General features: G+C 38.5%; 2 protein-coding genes across 2 annotated transcripts; both read right to left on the bottom strand.

The window, feature by feature from the left end:
- Positions 1-719: 719 nt before the first annotated feature.
- Positions 720-9,489, bottom strand: mob3a (MOB kinase activator 3A). Its single transcript, XM_084723760.1, has 4 exons — positions 9,254-9,489; positions 5,816-6,387; positions 2,870-3,072; positions 720-1,146 (listed from the first exon to the last, which is right to left on the bottom strand). The coding sequence occupies exons 2-4, from the start codon at positions 6,231-6,233 to the stop codon at positions 1,117-1,119; spliced, it is 651 nt and encodes a 216-aa protein (XP_084579886.1). The 5' UTR covers positions 6,234-6,387; positions 9,254-9,489; the 3' UTR covers positions 720-1,116.
- A 2,322-nt stretch (positions 9,490-11,811) lies between these two features.
- zap70 (zeta chain of T cell receptor associated protein kinase 70) lies at positions 11,812-21,468 on the bottom strand. The gene is made up of 10 exons (XM_084723759.1): positions 21,037-21,468; positions 18,795-18,955; positions 18,521-18,659; positions 18,317-18,421; positions 17,154-17,389; positions 16,840-17,046; positions 15,120-15,312; positions 14,242-14,382; positions 14,003-14,115; positions 11,812-12,304 (listed from the first exon to the last, which is right to left on the bottom strand). The coding sequence occupies exons 1-10, from the start codon at positions 21,439-21,441 to the stop codon at positions 12,187-12,189; spliced, it is 1,818 nt and encodes a 605-aa protein (XP_084579885.1). The 5' UTR covers positions 21,442-21,468; the 3' UTR covers positions 11,812-12,186.
- Between the last annotated feature and the right edge of the window lie 1,374 nt (positions 21,469-22,842).

Raw genomic sequence — 22,842 nt, 5'->3', positions numbered from 1 at the left:
AGTCTGGCCTGTTTCTTTCATAACCAGCTTAGTCGAATCATTAACCCGAATATCAGGTCCACTTCCCCTCTTCACGACTATAACTGGGACATCGGGCAGATTGCATAATGGCAGCAATATAAACTGCAGGATTTCAGTTCTTCACCACCACGGACGGGTTTCTGGTGTCTGACGCCACCCAGTGGACACTTTCACATGTGCTCTTCTGAACATGTGCCACCGCTTTTGTCATGTGAGGTTCGAGTCTCGTGTGACCTTCAGCTGCCAAGAGTGTGTGCAACAAACACCTGCAGGCTTGACATCTGAGAACCTGCCTGGTGGCCCGAGGCCCAAAGTGTGCAATGACACAGACTTGATAATGTCTGACTCGCCAGAAGGCAATTACTGTATTTAGTTCACTTCCAAATATGTATGTAACTCTTAAATGCATGGTGACGAGCCCCCGGGTTTATTTAAATGCCTGAAAGGTGCTTTAAAACATAAAAACTGTTCCCAGAAACAGAAAAAAAATGTATTCTTCAATCTTGTTTTAACATTTGCACATGATACGTTCTTTGCCTGTGTGGTGTGTGATAAAAACTGACTGAAACTGAATTGTTGACAGTTTCACAGAAGAAAAAGGGGGAAAAATAAATCAGTAGATAAGGTTAGGCTGTAGCCCAGTACTCAGAAAGGAAAACCAGACGGTGTTCACTTAAATATTGATTACCAAATTCAAATTATGACAGAGTAGAGAATCATTTTATTGTAACAACATAAGGATTTTTATAGACGTACAGTAAGAAATCGTACTAATTTTAGATCATTTTAGACAGACAGAAAGACAGAAGCATCCTGGAATGATTGAGATTCAAATAAAATAGAAAAACATCAACACAAACATACACCTCTTAATACTGTGCTCTGATAAAATGTTTGAAAACTTTTTAAAAGGAACAGGACGCCTCATAAGACAAGGTTCTTTGTTAAAACCTACAGTATGTGGCTACAATAGATTACAGTACTTAAATATAAAAATAGACTCTTTTTTTTTAATTTGTTTGTTCTTCTCGTTCTCCGCTGCAGTCTTCTAGATGGACGGATGCGTTCGTGCGTGGACAGGTCAGCTGTGCTCCCTCAGTGACACATCCGAGCAGTCATCTCTTTCTGTAGATACAACGCACACAGTACAGCGAGTCAGAAATATCTGTACCCCTCAAAATGTTACTGCACTTCAGAACGCAGAGAGCAGATTCTTTAAATATATTTATAAAGTCATGAACCTGAAGCATCCAGTAGACCACAGAAACTATTTATGTCTACACACTACTGCAAGACTAGGAGAGCAAATGAAAAAGGTCAAAACATCCGCCCATTAATTTCTACTGCAAACATCCAGTTTATCGTCTACACTTTTGGTCATGTGGGCTTTTGTTGCAAGCTTCAGACACGTCCAAACACACCCAGAACATAAAGGCTCTCACAAAGGGCGGAGCGGTCATTAACAATCAATTAACAATCAGCCTGCAATCAATAACAGCCTCACATCATGTGCAGCTGTGCAGTAATTCAGCGTGTCTGATTAAAGTCTTTCAAAAGAATCTCTTCATTGTAAAATAATCATTTCTAGAGATCCGGAAAGCGTTTACATTATTAAATTAAAGACAAAACATAGTGTGGGAAACAAACATAAATATGTCTTTTTAGAAAATGACAGCCAGGGTCACGTTTCACAGAAATGATTTTTACATCCCAGATGGCAGCAGCATCCTGTTTCATAAAAATTCATAGATTCCAGTCCTACAAAGCTTTTCTGTGCTCATGCATGAGTCACAAGTAAGGATTCACTGAATACTGTGATAAAAAATGTCTTTTTACCATACAGGACCATGATGATATCTACTATGATATTACATACTTAATTATTTTTATTTTATCTTATAAAAAGGGCTGCTACTGACTGCTGCATGCATAATTCAAACATTCATTGCCAAATATAATTTGTGACAATTTTTGCACATGAAGGAAAGCAGGAGCACATTAAAGTTAAAACAAAACAAAAAAAATATTTATTATTTAATAATGGACATTTTTAAAAACATTTTTCTTTCATTTTTAGATTTTTTTTTATTCTAGTATTATTGATCCTTGAGTTTGTGGTATCATTACATCCTTAGTTATTTACTGTTTCATTTGATTAGATAAACACAAAACTTTCACAAGTGGAAATTATTCTTTCATGTTGCAAATTGTAGCTTACATGTTGCAACTATAGTTGCAGCTCACAGTCTGTGCTTTAAGCCTTCAGGCCACCAGGGCGCTTCGCGACTTTACCTTTCACAAGCAATTACTAAATACAGGATACAGTTTACACACCACCTTATTATTAACCATTTATGTGAGCTTAAGCTGAATATATATCAGTATTGTCTAATGTGTCAGCTGATAAGTAACAAGATATCGCAACAAGAAATACCAAAGACGTGTTTGAGGTCATTTAGAAACTGTGTTTCCATTACAGTTTGCCCACCAGGGGTGCTGGCAAGTTTAATTTTAGACTGTTAAGTGTCCTGCTAAGTTTGCTTTCTTGGCCCCAATTCTTTGCAGCAGTGGCTCTCAAATCTTTTCACATCAAGGAACCTTAAACTGACACACATAAGACCACTGACCCCCATTTGATAGAATTGGTCCAGGGGTCAATCATTTGATAAGATTTGTACTTTTATCAAGACCAAACTAAAAACTTCTTCTTTTTATATGATTGTAGGTGTTATACCATCCCTCTTAAAGTTCAGTGTTTGAAATCCGAATCACATGTTTTTAATTAACCATAATCTCATCTACTTTTGTATTCAGCTCCATATTAGATCCCACCTCCTCTTCGACTCACCAGAGGCTCCAGCTCTTTGTGGTCCGTGAGGTTGAACTCAGTGACAAAGTAATAGAAATGCTTGTAGCAGGTATTGACGTGAGCCTCGGCCCCCATCTGGCTCACACGGTCAAAGTGGTGGATGTAGACGTGGACAAACACCCGGAACAGACGAGACAAAATCTTCTTAGCCACCTGCATGAAGGTCTTAGGGAAGGGAGTACCTGGAAGTCAAACAGATGGAGACAGAAGAACGCCACGGTCAATCCAGGATGACCTTTTGCTATTTGCTCCACACAAACGAACACACTTGAAATATTGATGCATTTTCAGTGGTTATAGAATATTTTAGCTAAGTTTTCAGTGCTTTTCGTAACCTTTCTTTTTCCGTCCTCTGGAGCCCCTCAGCTCAGGTACCAGCATGTTTAAGGATCCAGCCCGTATCACTTCATCCGTGAACGGAAAACCAACATGACTTGGTTTGGGGGATAAGCCTCTGCTCTAGCCAAGTGATTAATTTAGTATGTCGTTTTGCTTTGACTAATTCAATAATATTTCAGGAATCTGTTCCCGAGGACAGGCGCGTCAGAGGTCGTTTCTATTCATAGAACACTGTACATTGTGTGACCCATTTTTAAACCCATTGCTTGGATGTTTCTGTAGTTAGTCAGATGCCGAGCTCAGGGCATGCACACATGTACGGAGCTACAGACGAGATAATAGCAAACTGAGAACGCCAAAGCAGCAGGAGATTATCTGATGGTGTGTGTGCTATGTGCAACATGTTAGCCAATCTAATAACTATGGCCTCACACACTGACTCTAAAACATCTTTTTGCTGTTTTTTGTTTTTTTTTTGTAGCTTCAGATCTTAAATACATTCAGTCTGCAGTGTTTTATCTCATTTTAATCATCCTTTGTATTCATTACATCATTCGTAAAGTGGCTCTTTTTTGGTCTTCCCTGTAACTGACATAAAAATGATTAGTTCATTGGAAGAAAGATGAATCATTTCGGTCACTTATTAAGTACAAATAAAGCTCATTATGACTGACTAAAGCTTAACTGAAAACTAAAACCGGGTGTGAAAAAACATTTTAGTTAACTAAAAAAAAAAAAAAAAAAAAAAAGACTTCATGTATAACTGGAAAAAAAATAATAAAACTAACGAAACAAAAATAAAACACAAATACACAGGAAATGTCCTTAGTTTTAGTCCATGTCCATTTGGTCAAATCTGTCAACACAACAAGAATGTGATGCAGTGATGCATGTTGTTGTTGAGACTCGATGTCTGTATGACTGTGTGTTGTGTTGTGTTTGTATTGTTAATATCTATTCTAAACCTCTTAATCTTCCTCCTGGCAAATTCTCCCCATAGATTATGATATTATAAAAACTAAAACCAACACTGAAACTAATAAAAACTGAACCAAAGCTAAATAAAAGCATAATAAAATAAGAAACTAATCAAAAAATACAAAAGTATAACAGCTCTGGTAGAAATACCAAATATTTGCATAATATATATAAGTGGTTCTTAAATTTTTGGTTTGTTAAAACAATGCATGTCTACCAGTTGTGACCACTTTAACAGGTGATGTATTTATTCTCCTGCATTATTGGAAAAAAAACTCCCCAAAATCTAAATAATTCAGTGTTTCACAAGACAACGGGCAAACATAAGAGAGAAGAGAGATCTAAACAATAAGCACAGTTTTGCGTTGCATTAATATATTCTTTCCTGCTATCTTCTTCTCAGGAAGTCAAATTCAAGCACTTTTCAAGAATTTTCCAGAAGTTTTCCAGCACTTTAACACTAAGGAACATTACATATTTGTATACATGTACTCAAAATGGTTATTTTACATCTTCATCAAATTAATTCAGATGTATCCTATAAACAACCCAGATGGATGACAAAATTAAAGAAAAAATACAGTAAAGTTTCATGTTTCAAAGTGTGTCACCCGTCTGTTAGCAGGGTTGGTATCCTCTACCTCTACCTCTACCTGGCTGACTTATCTTATTTCTTCATCTTAGAGCAAACTGTTTAGTCACGTAGAGATTTATTATAAAAAATAATGCAATTACAGTTTCAAGCAGTTACAAGCCATTTTCAAACCTTGAAAAAACTACGTAAAACTTCAAGCGTTTTCAAGGATTTCTAGCACCCAACACACCGTCTTCAGTTAACCGTCTGTCAACCACATAAATTTGTCCTCCGACACACTGCGGGTCCCAACGCCGAGGTTGGGAAACCCTGGGTTACACCTCCTCGACTGTGAGAATCTACTGCTTCTGATTGTTGTTTAGACAAAATGATGAGACGTCACTTTGAACTCTTGCGAACTGGAATGAGCACTGATCATTATTTTGTGACGTTTTATGGATGATGTAATGAATTGAAATAATGGAATTCACAATAACTTGACGTCAGTGTCTGAGGTTACTGTCTATGAATGAGTGGTGACTAGTCGCTACCTGACTCAGGGATTTGAACCAACTGTGAGATGTTTGTTAAAGTTTGTTGACCTGGAAACTAGGAACACAACTAATGATTATTTTCATTATGGATTAATCTGACAATCATTTACTCGATTAACTGCTTTTTTGTTTGATGTATGAAATGAAGAAAGTTGTGAAAAATGTTGATCGGAGTTTCCCAAAGCCCAACATGACATTACAGAAATGTTCTGAAGAAACCAGAAAATATTTCAAACTTGAGAAGCTGAGATCAGAAAATTTGGAAATTTTCCTGAAAAAAAAGATTCAAAATGATTAACCAGTAATTTTAAAAGTTGGTAATTAATTTAATAGTTGACAACAAAGTGATTAATCATTGCGGCTCTGCTGGAATCACTCTTTTAGATTTAGAACAAACAAAAAGTCTGTGAACTAATTCTGGATCTCAGCACTGAGAATTTAAGTCTTGACACACCATCTGTAGCCAATCACATCACTTACCGACGTTGGTGGGGAAGATGTTCTCATTGTTGATTTGTACCTCGATCCAGTCCATGAGCAGGCTCATGTATTTGGGGGCTGACAGCGCCGTCGGCCTCTTGTACTTGTGCTCGTCCTGCCAGCGGTATTCGTACTTGGGCCCGCCGGACATGACGGGGCACGTTTGATCGGTACAGGAGTCGCTGATGGTGCCGTAGATGAGGTTGATGCGGTTGAAGAAGTCGACCACGTGGACGGCCACCCAGTCGTTGAGGTCCTCGCCGTGGGGCAGCTGCACGGCCTGCTTCAGGTCCAGCCCCGCGTTCAGAGACGCCTGGGCCTTCTTGTGCAGCTCGAAGCGCTGCGTCCCGGGCTCAAACTTGCGCTTGGGCCGGAATGTCCTGTCTTTGTTGAAGACTTGTTTCAGGCCCAGGGACATGGTTGCATGTGGTGGCGGCGGGCAATTTGTTCGAATGCTTCTGGTGAATTATTTACTGTTGAAATGGAAGCAGTCAAAAGGTTGTGTCAACAACCAGTGCAGAGATTCGGTTATGGATTGTCTTTTGGTATTTGCTTCGACTCGCTCTGTGATCCTGCGTATGATAAAAGAAGAGAAAAAAGAAAGGGACAGAGTCTGATTAACAAATGTATATTTTCATTAAAATGTGTACTTTATGTTGAGCCTAATTTTTGTTTTTTTTAACCCTTTCCTTATATTTTACAAAACATTGGTTTATGATTCCAACAAACTAGTATTTTACCTAACATCTTCTATCAGATGTCAGAAAATAATAAGAATTGTCCATCATAGGAAGCCTGTACAAGGTTATGTTTGGCATTTAATCTCTCATCTACTAATTAATTAATCAAGTTATCTTTTCGGCTCTATTACAATCTCCCACACTTATTAAACATGTAGTACGTGTGAGTTGGCTGGGACATTACATAACTAGAGCATCTGTGTCCCAGTTTTTCTCTTGTCTTGGGCCTAAAGTTGCACACAGAGATGTATATAAGTAAAAAGCCCCTCACCCACCGTCATATGCAAATATACATCTTAAATTCATAGTGTTACATGGACAGTTCACCCCATTATCACAATACATATTTTTTCCTCTTGTCTGTAGTGCTATTTACCCATCTAGAGTGTTTTGTTGTGAGCTGCAGAGTTTTAAAGATATCAGCCATAGAGATGTCTGCCTTCTCTCTAATATAATAGTATCAGATGACAGTTGTGGGGCTCAAAGCTCCAAAAAATCAATTTGAAAAACTCTACAGCAGCATCTCTTCACATAAATCATGACCCGGTTAATCAAGATAATCCACAGACCTTTTTGTGACTAGATTCATGAAGGAACTATTTTCTTTCTACTCACGGACGAGAGGCCCGTGCTTGTATTATATTACATCTATGGTGGCGTCCTCATCTGAACTATAACCTCAAATCCATGAGTAGATGCACACTTCCTTCTGTGTGGTGGTACAGTAGGCGGGTGTAGTTTAGTAGAAAATAGTTCCTGCATGAAACTGTGTCTGTGGATTATCTTGTGGCTCATCATTTCAGTAAAGAGACGTAGAGAAGCCGAGTGCCATCTAGTGCCGTTAAGCTGTATTTCCACTACGTGGTGCGACTCGACTGCATCGACTTTATTCGTTTTTGGTACCGCGACATAGTTTTTCAACTGCAGATATGACTTCTTCAGTGTAGGTAGAGCTGATTGTCATATATAGTGACACCACCAGAAAGACTTTGGTCTTGCAAAGCTGCAGCCTTTATTCACAGACAAACTGTAACCGACACTGTACATTTACTGCCAGACTGACAACTTCACTGCTCACCTTTTCCTCTGCTCTCTCCCTCACTACACACACAAAAAGAAGCTATACTTCTCTTTTAACAGAGGTTATGAAGGGATGTTGTTCTTGATACTTCTGCACGTCATCAGTAGACCACACTGTGGTGTTGTGGGCTGCCATTTCTGAGAGATTTAAAAAAAAAAAGGTAGTTGCTATTGAGCTTGGCTATTTCAAAACACTGGGCCTGTGCAGGACATCCTGTGTCGTGTTACCAATCAGTGAAGAGTTTTCACATCCCGATTTAGTATTGACTAAGCTTACTTAGAACTTTGATCGAGGTGATAAATACATCACCAGGTTCCAAGTACTATACGTTATTGAAAGAAAAAAAATAACAGGAACTGAAGTCAGGTCAAGTTGAGCCACACCATGTAGTGGAAATTCAGCTTCATATGGGACAGAAGGCAGAAGGCAGATGTCCCTATAGTTTATATGGCCTCTAAAACTTGACAACAGGTTATTATCATTATTCTTATTTTCACTGAAAAACATTAAAACGGTTATGGTGAGAATCTGGGAGGGGTCTGTGCCAAACAAAGATGTTTTCTTACACCTGTAAAGTCTGTAATATGATGTGTAGACAGGACATCTCTACGGCATGACAATGTTTAATTTGAAATATACTGCACTACTTGCAATTTGAAAATTGCAGTGAGCCTTTTTGTGATTTTGAAAAAAATGTGATGAACTGTTCAGCCCTACTATCCGTAATGGAAAGCCAAAAGAGGGAGCAGACTTGAGTCAAAACGTACGATGTAGTGGAAATGCAGCTTTATATCGGCGATAAGACAGACATCTCAAAAACTCTGCAGCTCACACCAAAACAATCTAGGTGACTGACAGCACTGCAGGTAAGAGGACAAATATGTTTGTTTGTTTTTTTATTTTGTGGTGAACTGACCCTTTAATCTTGAGCGCTGACATTAAAAAACGTGGAGGTCATGTGAAGATGAAGCCATAATTGAACAGTAGAGGTACATAAATAAATAAATGTGAAAATATGTTTGAATCAAGTTTTGCGGAGCCCAATGATTATCATTAAATGAGTCCTGAATAATTCACATTTTTTTTCTCAACATCTCAGGTAAAAGACAAGTCTGAACAGTGACAGCAGGGAGGCTTTAAAGATGAAACATCGTCTTAAAGTGAACATGAGTCATTTCCTCTTTCAGACACTAATTCCGCCGTGAAACCAAGAATCTGCGGAATGACAATAAAACCGAGTCTTAACAATCCAACACGGCATTATCAGGTTGATTTAGACCTCGATCTGAACATCTGGACCCTCATCCTCACAATAATGCGGACTTTGTTTCGTTTTTTAGCGCACTTTAGAGGATAAAAGCAGGAGATTAAACAGCAGGGCACATGACGACTGGACCAAGTTTATTCGTGACGTGCCCAGGTTTAGCTAGTCTAACTCGGTCGGACTTGTTGCTTGAAGCTAAAAAATAAACCCAAACACGACGTGACGAACCCACATTATTAACACTTAATCAACATCACATCTCAATTAAAACCGAGTAAAAACATCCATAATGTCGGACAGATGATCAAACGGAGACGATGTCGCACAGTTGAAAGCCACTTTCCCGAACTTACTTGTTCCGCCTTCCTGTTCCGTCAGTTTCCTTCGATCTTTTATCGAAAATTACCTGGTTAACGATCGATAGCTTTACGTCACCAACATGCACAGACTACATTATGGATAAGCTGTGCGATACATGTTGTATAATTACTGTTAATTCAATAAACATGACACTTTGATGTACAAACTAACGCCTGACTCCTCCCTGCGAAACGAAAAGTATACCAGTGTCAAGGTAGGGACGTTAACGGAAACTTCCGGTCATAACCTTCAAAATAATGTACGCATTTGACTAATGTAACCAAATTGAAAATAAAAATATATGATCAGGTATGAGTTAAAAACTACCCTACTGTTTTTATTTTCTCCAAATCATTTTGCACCATTATTTATATCAATAAACTATTGTAGAGAAGTTACATTTTGAGGTACTGTACGTGTCAATTTTAGGATACTTTTAGTTTGTTTCACAATATTCTCAAGGGAAAATATCACAGAGGAGCATTAGTGTCAGGCATAAGGTAAAAAAAACAAACTGGGAGAAGATTTTTTTAAATTTTGTATTTCAAGAATAAAGTGAAAGTGTTGGGAATAATTGGTCTGCACTACCATGTACACAAACTGTGTAATATTAGTACTTATATTCAGGTGTAATACCATTTCATATAATCTAAACATCCAGAATCAAGCTGAAATATTGAGAATAAAGTCGAAATGACAACAATAAAGTTTAACTTTCAGTATTATTACGAAGTAAAATAAAAAATAAATCAGAGGACGAAGTTTTATTTTATTTATTTTTTTAAATAAAGCCAAAATGGCATTTCAACTTTGTTTGCCTTTATTCTTGACATTTTTACCTCATTATGGACTTTTCAACTTTATTCTTTAAATGCAAAATTTAAAAAAAAAAACACTTTCTTCTTTCTTCTCTTCTTCTCTCTTCCTCTCATTTCTTTCCCTTTTGCAGGGTCCAAATATTTTTCCATAATTATTGTACATTTTACAACATAACAATTATCTCATGTCTGAACGATAAAGACCAAGATTTCAAACAGTCTGAGATAAACCAGACACAGTAACTTCATAAAATATGGCATTTAAAATTATTCCATTAAAACAGAACTGATCTAAAAATTTTAATAAAGCTTTTTTTTTTTTTTAAGAATTTGAATTTTATCATTAAATTTTGTCAAATGTTAGTACCACTGAGTTAATACTGCTGTATTAATACACCCACTGCTAATCATTTTTACTTTTACTTAAGTAAAAATTACGGAATGCAAATCTTTAACTTGCACTAGAGGGTTTTTCAGTTGTGGAATTTATAATTTAACCAACCAAAGAATTTAGATCTTATTCTACCACTGTCCATGAATGCAACACACCATGTGTAGACCTTATGGTTTATTCTGTGAAAACTTTGTGCCATTATTTTGAAGACTAATTCATGAACTTCCTGTGTCGTGTGCCCTTCAGTGTCGCATGGCAGCTCAGAAGTACTTCCTTTGATACAGATGGCAGGGGGCAGCCTGACTAACCTCATTTATTTTATAACACAGAAAAAATTAACCACAATACATCATGTTTGAATTACCGGCAAGAAAACCAAAGGAATGTTCTGCATTTAAGTCATCTAGACAATGTAAGATTTTAAATCTATTCACAACTATTTCACAAAATATATACTTCAACACATCATCTCCCTTTTAATTACTGGTAATTTATACTTAATTTTATTCACTTAGAACAATAAAACATCATAAATTGCTATATTTCTCTACTAATTATTTCACTTAAGCTTTATATTTTGGGAAAATATTAAAGACTGCACAAAATCTGCCTTCAGATGTCAATTTAAGAGTTTCCTCTTTACATAAGCTTTCACATGCAAATGATCCAGATGTTGTTCTCTGCACATGGATATACGGCATATTTCTAGGATGTTATTCCCCATATTTTTCTTCTAATTTCCTAATATATTTGTAGATTTTTGTGTTGTTCAGGTTCTATCTATTTGTTTTATCTATCTTTGCATCCACTCAACTTTTGAAACACTGGGTCAGCAATAAGAGTCTAGTGTTTTTTCAATACTGGAATCTCTAACGTCATGAAAAATATTGATATTCAATAACATTTTCGATTCCACTGGGAGAACCTGTTTTAGAAGCATTTGTTTTTTCCTTTCTTTTCAGATCAGGCCCTTAAACATAACAAATTATATAATTAAATAATCTGAGAAATTATATAAAGTTTACTAGTGTCAGCTCGCTGTTGTGCAGTATTGAAACCATTTCAAGTATTCTGAATCAATAAAAATCAATAAATTTATATTTTTGACATGACTAATACCATCTATAGCTTTTAATCTGTAGTACCTCAGAGAACAGTTAATATATTAGGCCTATGACACCAAATTTGTGATCCATTAATAGAAATGATTGACTCTTTCTTGTCAGATTGATAAACTTTATGTAAATCTTACCTTTAATCACTGACTTCAAAGGCGTGTTGAAATACTATCATGGAAGTGTACAGTTCTATTACTTTCTTTCTACTTATAGTTACAATAAACTACTCAAAGGATAAATTGGAAAAAAAATAACTTGTACATGTACTGTATACTGCTTTTGTACTCCAAAATGCCAGAATATAAAATTAGTTTGTTCATCACTGTAAAGACGTCACACTTAACATTCAAACCACGACAGACAGACAGTTAGACAGACAGACGGACAGACAGAGGTCCTCCTTACAGGGCGCACACACTAAAGTCCGATTTACAAATGCACATTTATTGTCACTGAGGCCTGTTGAGCTGTATTGGTTCTGTAGTCGAAGCTGGTCAGTGTGCACCGTTCATAAAAAGCTCTTTGTTTTGGTTGTTTAATGGCCAGTTGAAAGGAAGCTTTGTGCAACACTGGGACAGAATGTGCCTTGTTTCTGTCTACTTGACAGGCTCAGCAGCGGCCGCAGCTTCCTCAGGCTTGGCCTTGCTCGATATGGAGTAATGGTAAGACCTCATGGACTCCTCGACCTTCTTGAAGTCAGGACGCTCCTCGTGCCTGGCGGGAGAGGGAGAGAAGAGGGCCCGAAACAGCAGCTTTAAAGGTTGTGATTAATGGAAGGGAACGTCACAAGAGACCACAGAGCTGTGTAAAGCTGACAGAATCTCAAATACAACACGTCATACGGTGCAATGTCAATAAAAAGCAACATTGTGCTTCACTCCTTGCAGGTCTGCCTGAAGCTTTTCATACTGTTGATCCTAATATTTTGCATAAAGGGCGACTTCCTCTGCATTCTTTTCTGTTTTTTTAAAAAATGCAAACTCCTACTCAGCCATCAGCATAAAGCAGTGACGCAAGGTTGCAGCGCCAATGCCCTCCCCTCCCCTCCCCTCCCCTCCCTCAACCTAGGGGGTTAATATGTGGCAAAGTCATCATGCAAAAGCCCACGTCAGGTCACGTGGGATAACATTTTTAGAAGTGCTTGGGAACAGGAGCGGTTTTAGTCATTCTGGGGCCTAAGGCATACACAGACATGGGGACCTTCACATCCTTTGTCCTCTCCCCTTTTAATTCTTTGAATAACAAATAAGTCATAAAATTAAACTTTCATTTACTGTGGAGGATGAATTGAGGAGTTTCACAGCCTCAGAAAGAAAGAAGTTGTTCTGTAATCTGGCGGGACGGCTGCAGATACTTCTGTATCTCTTGTCAGATGGCAGCAGGATGAACAGGCTGTAGCTGGGATGGGTATTATCCTTAAGGATTAATAACAACTATACAGACGCTACTATCAAAGATGTTTTAGGTCGACTAAAGAAGAGAAGTGTGTAGATCAGCTCGGTTTGCAGCATGACAGTTGCTGCAAAGCTGTGTGTTGTGTTTGCTGCCACAGAAAAAAAATAAAAATCCCCATTTATGTATTGTGTTTATGCAGCAGCAGTGCTAGCATGACCTAATTAGCAGCAACGACCTAACTTTATGTCGGTCAGCGACCAGAAACAATCAATCAGCTGATCATGTTTGTTTCTCTACACGTGGCTTCCAGAGCGGTGTACAAAGCGCTACAGCTCCGGAGCTTCAAAGCACACTTGGGACACCCCTGAGTTTAGGCTATTTTAGCTGTTAACTGGGGGCAAAAATACAGTATTCTGTCATGGCAACGCACCAGTGTCCGCCCAAAATGACGTTGGTCTCTAGTGATTGGTTAAGGAAAATCAAATTCACCCTTCCCCAGGGATATTATTTAGAGTGGAGGGAATGTCAGCCTGAATATGGAAAAGAAGCGTAACGAGTTGATAATTCAGTCTGATATCAGGATGTGAGTTGGCTACTGTCTTCCTGAATTGTTTCACAGATGTGCTGTAACATCACTGAATTGTCCAAGTTAGTAGGGGGGCCCTGAGACACTCATAAATTGCACATTATGATGCTTTTTTAGTGTATCGATTTTTAGAAAGACATAATTCATCCCCCAAAAAGTGTATGGAGTCCTTGTTAGCTTGGTCCATTAGGAAAAACCTTTGCCTACATGCAAACTAGACTCACAAGTCAGTCACTACAAGCTTCAGTCGATGGAGACTGAGGTCGATCTCCAGTTTTTGTTGTTAAAACTGTGTGGAAACAATTAGAGAAAAAAAACTGTATTGCAGGACCAATCCCAGGAATTTGTTCATCTTAATCCAAATGTGACTCCATGACTAAATAAAGATTAACTAACTAACTAACATGCACAAGAGACAATCGGTTTCTTACTTGTACGTCCAGCATTCTTTCATCAGTGTATACATTCTCTCTGGACACGCTGCTGGAGACTCCATGCGGCTCCCACTTTCAATGAAGCGCATCACCTCTGGTCCTTTCATTTTCTAAACAAAATTAGGACACAAAACGAGCTGTAATTCAATTTGATGTTCTCGATCAGTTCTCGCGGTGGTGAGATTTTGTGGTAAACGTAGGTACAACTGATGGCGCTCTGCAGAAACACCGGGTACCTTGTAAGGTTTCCCTCCGTAGGAAAAGGCCTCCCACATGGTGACACCGAAACTCCACACGTCGCTTTTACTGGAGAATTTGTGGAAGTTTATACATTCTGGAGCGTACCACTTCAGTGGCCATTTACCTGCAGTACGAGCCTGTGCAACACAAAACGTATGACAACAAAAAGCATGTCAGTGATTCACCAAAGGCAGCCTACATCCATGTTGATTATTAGAAACAGCACACTGTATTTAAAGGGGAAGATTTGGAGCGATGATTCCAGAAATGAGTAGTGCATCATGGTGCGCTTTAAAGGGACAGTTCAGATTATTTGTTTAAGTGTTAAGTGTGGTTGTATGTGGTGCACAGGGTCAGAAGAAAAACATATTTTGGTCACATAAGTCACATTGAGTTTATGACTGATGCAGGTGGACATTTGAGGATGATCGCCATGAATAAAAAAAAAATACTTTAAAAGGAAGCTATGGCCTAAAAAGGTTTCCGAACCACTGATTTAGAGATCACTGCATATGGCAAATATTTCTCAAACAATAAAAGTCTTGTTGAATAATACAGTGTGTTCCATTTCTAAATGTCAAGTTTTATTTCCGTGCAGTCAAGGAATCCTCTGACTCTCCGATACCTACATTCCCTCCAGAGATGTAGGTCAGTAAACCAGTAAAAAGGAAATCAATTGACTGTTTACTCTAGTTTGCACAGAGGAGGTGACATCTTTGGGGTAGTATTTGTGTAGGGGAGGTCAGTAGTTCTGGGAAAAACAATCAATTTAAGATACACTATCTATTTGTGTTAGCTGCAACGCTGATAATCACTACGCCCCCCTTCTGTTAGTGGTTCTACATTTGTGTCACTTGCAGCGTGTTGTGTGCACCTTGTAATAGTTGTCGTCTGCTCCCAGGGCTTTGGAGAGACCGAAGTCACTGATCTTAGCGAACTGTTGGTTGACCAGCAGGACGTTTCGAGCTGCCAAGTCTCTGTGCACAAAGTTCTTCTCCTCCAGATACTTCATTCCCATCGACACCTGGTGCATCAGATTCACAATGTTCTCCACAGTTACAGAATCCCTGAGGGAACAAAACGCAGATTATTTAAAAAATCAGAAGACTGTCAAGAATGTGTTTAGAAATAAACTTTTCAACTAATCCAGTGTTGGTGCACGTCATTGATTCTGAACCTCGGGGCCCCACTGAGGAATCACAAGATGGTTAAAGAGATAAGAAAGAAAAAAATGTTTTGCTATGCAAAAAACATTTGCTTTTCTTCTCTGGATACTTTCACCAGTTGAGGAATCCATAAATCCTTCAAATGTGAACAATAACAGTACAGAACAACTGACACACTGTAGAATTAACCCAAATATTGAAGACTGTAACTGCAGAAAGTTTCTGTAAAATCAGCAATTTGGAGGAAATCTGAGCAGATTCTTTGAATGATGCATCAGAAATGAGTTTTCTCTGATATTCTTAGGAACTTTTATACAATTCTCTTCTTGGCCGTTGTTCTTTTATCACTCTGGTTATTTTAATTGTGTACTTTTCTAACGTAGGACAAGGCTGTTTAGCAGAGAGTGAAAGCTCTGTGACTATAGCCTGTATTTAGGTCTTCACTGTCATCCTGTGAGAAATCCTGCATCTTATATAATAATCTGTGACCTTGTCGTGGCGGAGAGGCTCATGTGGTTCTAGGACTCTGTGCTGGGGGAAAAATCTGGTAGGTTGAACCTTGCCAGATTGGTCTCTTGTAAGGAACCAGACAAAAACCAGCACACTGGCCCTCCAGGTCTGGGGGTTGGGTGTGCTGCTAACAACGCCACCCCATAAAAAAAACCCATACAGTTATATAATCTACAATGAGCAAAACTTGTGTAATAATCTACATTTTAAAAACAACAATTTAATCTAGTTTTCTTTTCAGAAATTAATGAAATGGTGAGATATATATTTATGTACATATTAATCATCTAATATTTAGTGCTGATACTTTTTTGTTTGTTGTTATTGTTATTATTCATGCATCTTTGCATGAAACATGCTGAATAAATTAGTCACAGTCATAAAGAAACACTGTTCCAATGCCTTAATGTGAAGAAATCAACCTCTCAGCCGCCTGTGAATCTTTGGCAACCTCTAGTGGGGCTCCGGACACCCGCACTGGAAACCAGTGCTGCACATGTACTTCACACTATTTGCATTGTTTTCAGTTTACAGAAACGTGGACATGGTATGTTGTTGGTCATTTTTTCACCTACTTATATGTGCATTTATGCTTTGTTATATGTTACCATCCTCTAACTTAAATGAATTCCCCAGATTATGGTCTTATTGTCATTTAATAAAAGGAAAGTGGAATTATATGATTATGTACTTAAGGTAGATACAGTGTTTGTTCATCATGTTTAGTTTGTCAGGTAGTTTCAAGTTTAAAAGAGAGAGAAAGAAAGAATATAGGTAGATATATGATGTGAATGATGAATGTGTGCATCAGATAATTCATTTTGATTGTTGAGGGAAACACATTATATTAACCTCTCACCCGTTCACAAATATCTTGTCTAATGACGTGTCTGATTTACCACCAGCTGACGGACTCACTTATTGCTGGAGAGGAATTTGTTGAGCGGTCCAGCAGAGGCCATCTCCATGACCAGCATCAGGTGCTCGGCGTTGCACAGACCCAGCATGCGGACGATGAAGGGGTTATCCAGCTGGTGCATGATCTCCGCCTCCCTCATCATCTCCTCCTTCACCAGCTTCTCATTGTCACTCTTCAGCACTTTGATGGCCACATCTATCTGACCCCTGAGAGAAAACAAATCATTCTTCACCATTAAACAGCCTCTAGGGGTAATGTGCATACAGTAAATATACAGCTTTAAAACAATTGTTGTTTCATCATGTTTCCTTACGAGTCAGACTTGAGGACTCCTTTCTTGACGCAGCCAAAGTTCCCAGAGCCGAGCTCCACTTCATCGATCAGCAGCTGATCTCTCTTGATGTTGAACTTCCTCACTTCGTTGGGGTTGTGGTACGGGTTGAATTCACGGCAGTCCATCGGCAGAAGTTCACGGTCTGCTGGCACAGCGGTAGCTGGCTTTGAGGCCGCTGCAAGGAGGTACAAACCATGTGGGTTGAAAATGCAACTCTGTATGTGCTGATATTAATCTGTTGATAGGGGTTTATATATGTGATGTGCATGCTGTTAAAGATCTGAATACTTCTTACACCACATTTTTTGTGTTTTGTACTGTTTTATTTGTACTTTCTTGCACAGTTGTGTGTATTTTAAAGGCCCAATCTTGGGAGAGGCTCTGCAAAATACCTTATGCTATATATCTTCCATCTGTGGCTCACCTTCAGAATTTTACAAACACTGGCAGCCTCTCATCTCTCACTTTTAAACAATGCAATGTACATGTATGTATTAAGTGTATGCATGAGTGGGTAAATGTGTGCAGATGTAACGATATGCAGGTACACACATCTTGGTCTGTGATTTTGTGGGTTTCAGGCGCTGCTTAAGGCCAAGCTGACATGTTGAATTTGTTAATCTTCACTTGCCCATTCATGTTTTTGTTGTTGTTTTGCAGTTATTTTGTTATCTCTATTGAATTAATTAAGCTATAATTATTACTATTTATGTATCATTATTTTGTTTTTATGAGCAGGGAGAGGACTGTACACATTGTTAATTAAAATGTAGTTATAATAGAAATAAAGGTTATTTGCAGCAGGTGCATATAACAGAGCAGCTCATCTGGAAATGGTGTTGCAGTGTAACTGTGGTTTTAGCTGGTTGCACTTGATGTGACTGACCTCCAGGTGGCGGTGTGTATCCATTCGTACAAGGCCGTCTCTGAAAGAGTGACACGAACATAAATGTCAGAGAAGTGACTTTACAAAAAGACTTTCACAGTGTAGGATGTAGTGAATACTCACTGTGGTGGGAAGACTGGGTGTCTCTGAAAGATCAGAGGACAGGTGAGAGTCAGCAGGAGTTGTACAGATTCACAAGGTTAAATGTTAGAAACTCTACAGCAATAAAATTATGTTGATGCAACTGAGAAAAGACTGAGGAAATAAGATGTTCAGTACTTCCAGCAGCTTTGCCATTAAGACATGCCTCCCCGAGAACAGTCACCAGGCCGTCAGGTTTCATCTTCAGGTACTCAACCAGCTGAAAAGATGGAGGTAAAATACAATTTTAATACAGACAAGCCCATCCGCTGCAAGGTATTTAAAAGAAAATGAAAGACAAGTATGACGGAGGGCCAACCTGCCAGATTGTGTCAAACTTTGTTCCCTCTGGCATCGAGTATTTCCCTGATTTGTCCTGGAGGATCTGATAGTGGTACACTGTTTTCCCGTACATCATGGAGAGAGCAAAAGTACCAGACTCCTCTCTGTCTCTCACTCTGAGAAACAAACAACACAAAGCGTTGCTCACAAACCACGCCAAGAACATTTTCACACTAAACTTTCACAGGCTGGTTGACAAAAGGGCAGAGAACAAAGCCGGACGTGCAAAAACATCACCTCAAACAACTTACAGAAACTTGCCGTCCGGTTGTGCTCCAGAGTAAAGTCGCCTCTCACCTTCCATGCGGGCGATTTTACCGTGATACCAAGGCATCTTCTCGTGGGCTGTAGTGGCGATCAGCTTCTCCAGCTGAGGAGCCTGACTGATGATGGCCTGCTCCATGGCTTCTCCCTGAGCAGGAAAACAAGGGGTCAAGAGTTTATCACTCAGAAATGTCAGTAAAAGTCTTTGCTTCTGGACACCTGATATGTTTCAGCGATACACACTCTGCTGCTTCATTAGGACCAGTCATTACTGTCTAATGTTAACCAACATCTCTGCCATAATTTCTGGATTTACAGAGATATACTGATTTATATTTTCAGAGAGATTTTAATTTAACTACACGTTTATTATTGATGCAGTGGTGTTGAACTGGACCGCATTATATTGAGAGGTGTTTCTAATAATTTGGCCACCCTAATTACATACGATTTACATCATACCAGTGTCGGAAAAAATTATGAGCTTCATTAAAGTAGAATTCATGGCAGAGCTGTTGTATTGGATCGCATTAAACTGTACAGGTATATGTAATGGGTGCACCTGAGGCACACGTCACATTTTGTAAGTAAAAGTGACAAAGTATTACCAGCAAAATCTGCCTAAAGTTAATAATATATGCAGAAAAATGGCTCCTTTGACTGATAAATTCTGATAAATATTAGATAACTAATACTGATGAATCAATATATTCATTAAGTTTTACTGTTGTAGGTGGTCAAGATACAGAGTTTAGTCCAGTCACCAACCGGGTACATCACCAAATAAATCTGAAGGGTCAAAAGATGATTAATAAGTTGGAAAGAGGAAAAAAAAAAAAACAAAGTTCTGCAACACAAATTTTTCTTCACTTTCTTTCCTTCTTTTTTGTCTTTTTGTGAAGTATTGGATACTTTAACCTCTTCAATATATAATAATAATAATAATACATCAGTTATCAGTGTGAAATCTGGAGAACCTCAGGGCTCTGTTCTCGGCCCTTTGCTTTTCTCTTTCTCTGTATATAACACCTTTTTCACCCTTTCATCTTTAACAGAACATAATATGTTTGTATGTAAAATTCTGACCTGCAGAGTGACTCATGCTTCATATCTGTCAGATGAATAATAGAGTAAAAGGCAGAATATTTCCAGTTGTAGTGGAAAAGAAGTAGAAGGCAACAGAAAATGAAAACCCTCACGTAAATTACACAAATGTATTGTAAATGTGCTTAGTTTATTTCGACACTGCTGAGAGGTGTTACAGCAGAGAGAGAGAGGCAGTGGCATGATTTTTCTGTCCCTGCTGGGGTCAACGTACATCTGGAGCTAGTTTGGCTGTTTAGATGAAGCCCACCAGTGATAAAAGCCTACTGGTCCCAGTGTGTCACGCTGTGACAGAAGGAGTCAAGTCATAAAACTGCAGGATTTTGGACTGAAGTGGCACCGCAGAGAGCCAGACCTCAGACTGAGTAAAACAGTTCGTTAGACTTTTGGGTGCCCACAGAGACACTCAGCAGATGAAAAGATGCCATTTCCAAATACCCAAATTACTGTTACACGTTTTTCATTGCCGTTTTCATTGGAACCACTTTCTGCTAAAGAAACAGTCCTGAGAAAACTTCTGACAGTGTGATCTTTGGATTATCCAGAGTAACAGGAACATGTTTTCATTTCGTGGAAGAAGTACTGAGATCCTTCATTTGAATAAAAGTACCAAAACCATATTTTTTTGAAATGACAAGTTGGATGGATTTATTATACAGAATTCAATCAACTCAATATATAAAGTTTCTTAAACAAACATGATCAGCATGTTAGCAGACTTTCCCACATGCACTGTTTGAAAGTTCAAACTCTCTTTATTTTTTGTAGTTGTAAGAGAACATGATGGAAACTTGAATTTTGTCTCCAGTGTACTTTGTGAGGAAGAACTGACTTTTCAAACTGAATAAATGTAAACGGAAATAAAATTTGCTTGTAATGTTTGTCGGTGTGACTGAACAGTTAATATCTTAAAGTTATTGAACATGTTTTTCCGAGTTCAGCTGAATTAATATCAAGTTTATTTAACTAGAAAAGTTGTTTCTATTACAAATTTATCTCAACGTGTCTTTTCAAATTCAGCCAACTTAAAATTTGAAAGCAGCCCGGACATGAACTTTTTTAAGTTAAAACAAATGGTTGTTTTTTTTTTTTGTTTTTCACCCAGCAGTCTGAGCAGCGCCTCACCTCCAGTCTCCAGGTCTGCTTCACGTACTCCCTCAGCATGTTGTCTCTCAGGTTGTCGAACACGCCGGCCTTTATGGGCGTATCCGGGGGGCGCAGACAGGGTTTCTTCAGGAGGCACACCAGCCCGTCGGGGTCTTTGCTGTAAAACTCACAGAGCTCTGCGGGCCCACAGTGAGGCTTCCCCCCGGTGATGCAGTAAGTCCCGTTAAGCTGCTTCTCTATGGAGTAATGATGAAACTCCAGGTTCCACACCACAGACAGGACGTATCCTCCCAGACTGCGGAGACACTGTCGCAACAAGAAGAGGCCGTCGGACATGCCTGCCAGCTTCAGGTGCTGCTCGGCGTCTGAGCGACTGATGCTGCCGTAGAAGAAAGGCAGCTCGGCTGCCGGGTCGCTGGACATGGTGAGACCTGCGACGGAGGAGCTCGACTTTGGAGACTTTAGAGAGACAGAGAGGGAAAGAATTTAAGCAATATGTGCATCTAAAAAAATGCTAATAGTTTTTTTTTTTAAACATTTGCTGGTTCAGGAGCCCAAAGCATGACCAACACACTCACACTTTAATCCAGTCTGTGACCTCTGACCTTTTAGCCTTTTAGCTCAGACCTTCTCTCAGCTCAGTCTTCATTCCTCATCCACTAAATTACTAGAGCTACACTGATTTGTCAATTAATTGATTAGTTGTCAACCACTAAATTAATCACAATCATTCTGAGTCATTTTTTAAAGGAAAAAAGTGAACATTTTCTGATTTCAGCTTCTCAGATGTGAATATTTTCAGGTTTCTTTACTCTACAACAATAAACAGAACGTCTCTGGGTTGTGGATGAAACAAGACATTAGTTTCAGTCGGAGTGTCACAATTTAATGGTATTAACTGAAAATAGATCGAAATGCGTTTTCGATTTCAGTCATCGAAATGAAAAGCAGGATTGACAATTCTTCAAATTCTCAAACTGTTGCTGTAAGTAAAGTCATCTAGTGACTCTTCTTTTTGTTTTTATATTTAACAGTTTGTTCTGGAGCTGCAACATTTAATAGATAAATCGATAATGTATTAATTACTAAATTCATCGTCAACTATTTTGATAATCAATTCATCGTTTTCTAAGGGAAAAAAAGGACAAAATTCTCTGATTTTAGCTTTTTAAATGTGAATATTTTCTGGTTTCTTTACCCCTCTACGACAATAAACAGAACATCTTTGGGTTGTGGATGAAATAAGACATTTGAAGACGTCATCTTGTGTTTTGTGAAACACTGATCAACATTTTAACCGTTAGCTGACATTTTACAGACCAAACAGCTAACCTGGAAAATAAAAGTAGAATTCATGGCAATAAATTTGATCGTGGTATAACCTCTGTGTGATTCAATAAAAAAATGAATATCACACCTGATATCATGTTGCTTATCTTCTTAAAGCTACAACAGGGACGTTTCATATCGTGTTGATTTTGGAGGATTAAAGCGGCAGTATGTCCACCGCCATGTCACAGAATATAACACCAAAAATAAAACTATCTGGATAAAAATCTTCAAATCGATGGCCGTGCTTGATAACATGGGTCATATAGAAGCATCAGCGTTAGATTAAGTCAGTTTCATAAAGTCCCTGTAGTGGCTTTAAAGAAGAATTTGAAATGTTGATGACAGTTGTCAAGACATAAAGCCAATTTTCTGTTCTGTTATCTTTTACAAATCAAGCCTTGGTTGTCTAACAGTGGCACAGCTGTCAGTGCTGAACAACAACAAGTTCAAACTAAAAATCAAATCTATGTCTCATGACCTTTAAATCCAAAC

The sequence above is a fragment of the Lutjanus erythropterus genome, chromosome 7 (genome assembly GCF_056507025.1).
Source record: "Lutjanus erythropterus isolate fLutEry1 chromosome 7, fLutEry1.hap2, whole genome shotgun sequence".
Lineage (NCBI taxonomy): Eukaryota > Metazoa > Chordata > Actinopteri > Lutjaniformes > Lutjanidae > Lutjanus > Lutjanus erythropterus.
This window is presented reverse-complemented; position numbering and strand designations above follow the sequence as displayed.

What these genes read in the sequence shown, in the direction of transcription:
- mob3a (XM_084723760.1), bottom strand. Translation starts at nt 6,233, where the DNA reads ATGTCCCTGGGCCTGAAACAAGTCTTCAACAAAGACAGGACATTCCGG. An exon ending in CATCTTCCCCACCAACGTCG is followed by an intron (nt 3,073 to 5,815) that starts GTAAGTGATGTG and finishes TTTGACTTCCAG; the next exon opens with GTACTCCCTTCCCTAAGACC. An exon ending in ACAAAGAGCTGGAGCCTCTG is followed by an intron (nt 1,147 to 2,869) that starts GTGAGTCGAAGA and finishes TTGTATCTACAG; the next exon opens with AAAGAGATGACTGCTCGGAT.
- zap70 (XM_084723759.1), bottom strand. Translation starts at nt 21,441, where the DNA reads ATGTCCAGCGACCCGGCAGCCGAGCTGCCTTTCTTCTACGGCAGCATC. An exon ending in CTGAACATCTTATTTCCTCA is followed by an intron (nt 17,390 to 18,316) that starts GTCTTTTCTCAG and finishes CAGCACATACAG; the next exon opens with AGTTGCATTTTCAACCCACA. An exon ending in ACGGAGGGAAACCTTACAAG is followed by an intron (nt 14,116 to 14,241) that starts GTACCCGGTGTT and finishes AATTTTGTTTAG; the next exon opens with AAAATGAAAGGACCAGAGGT.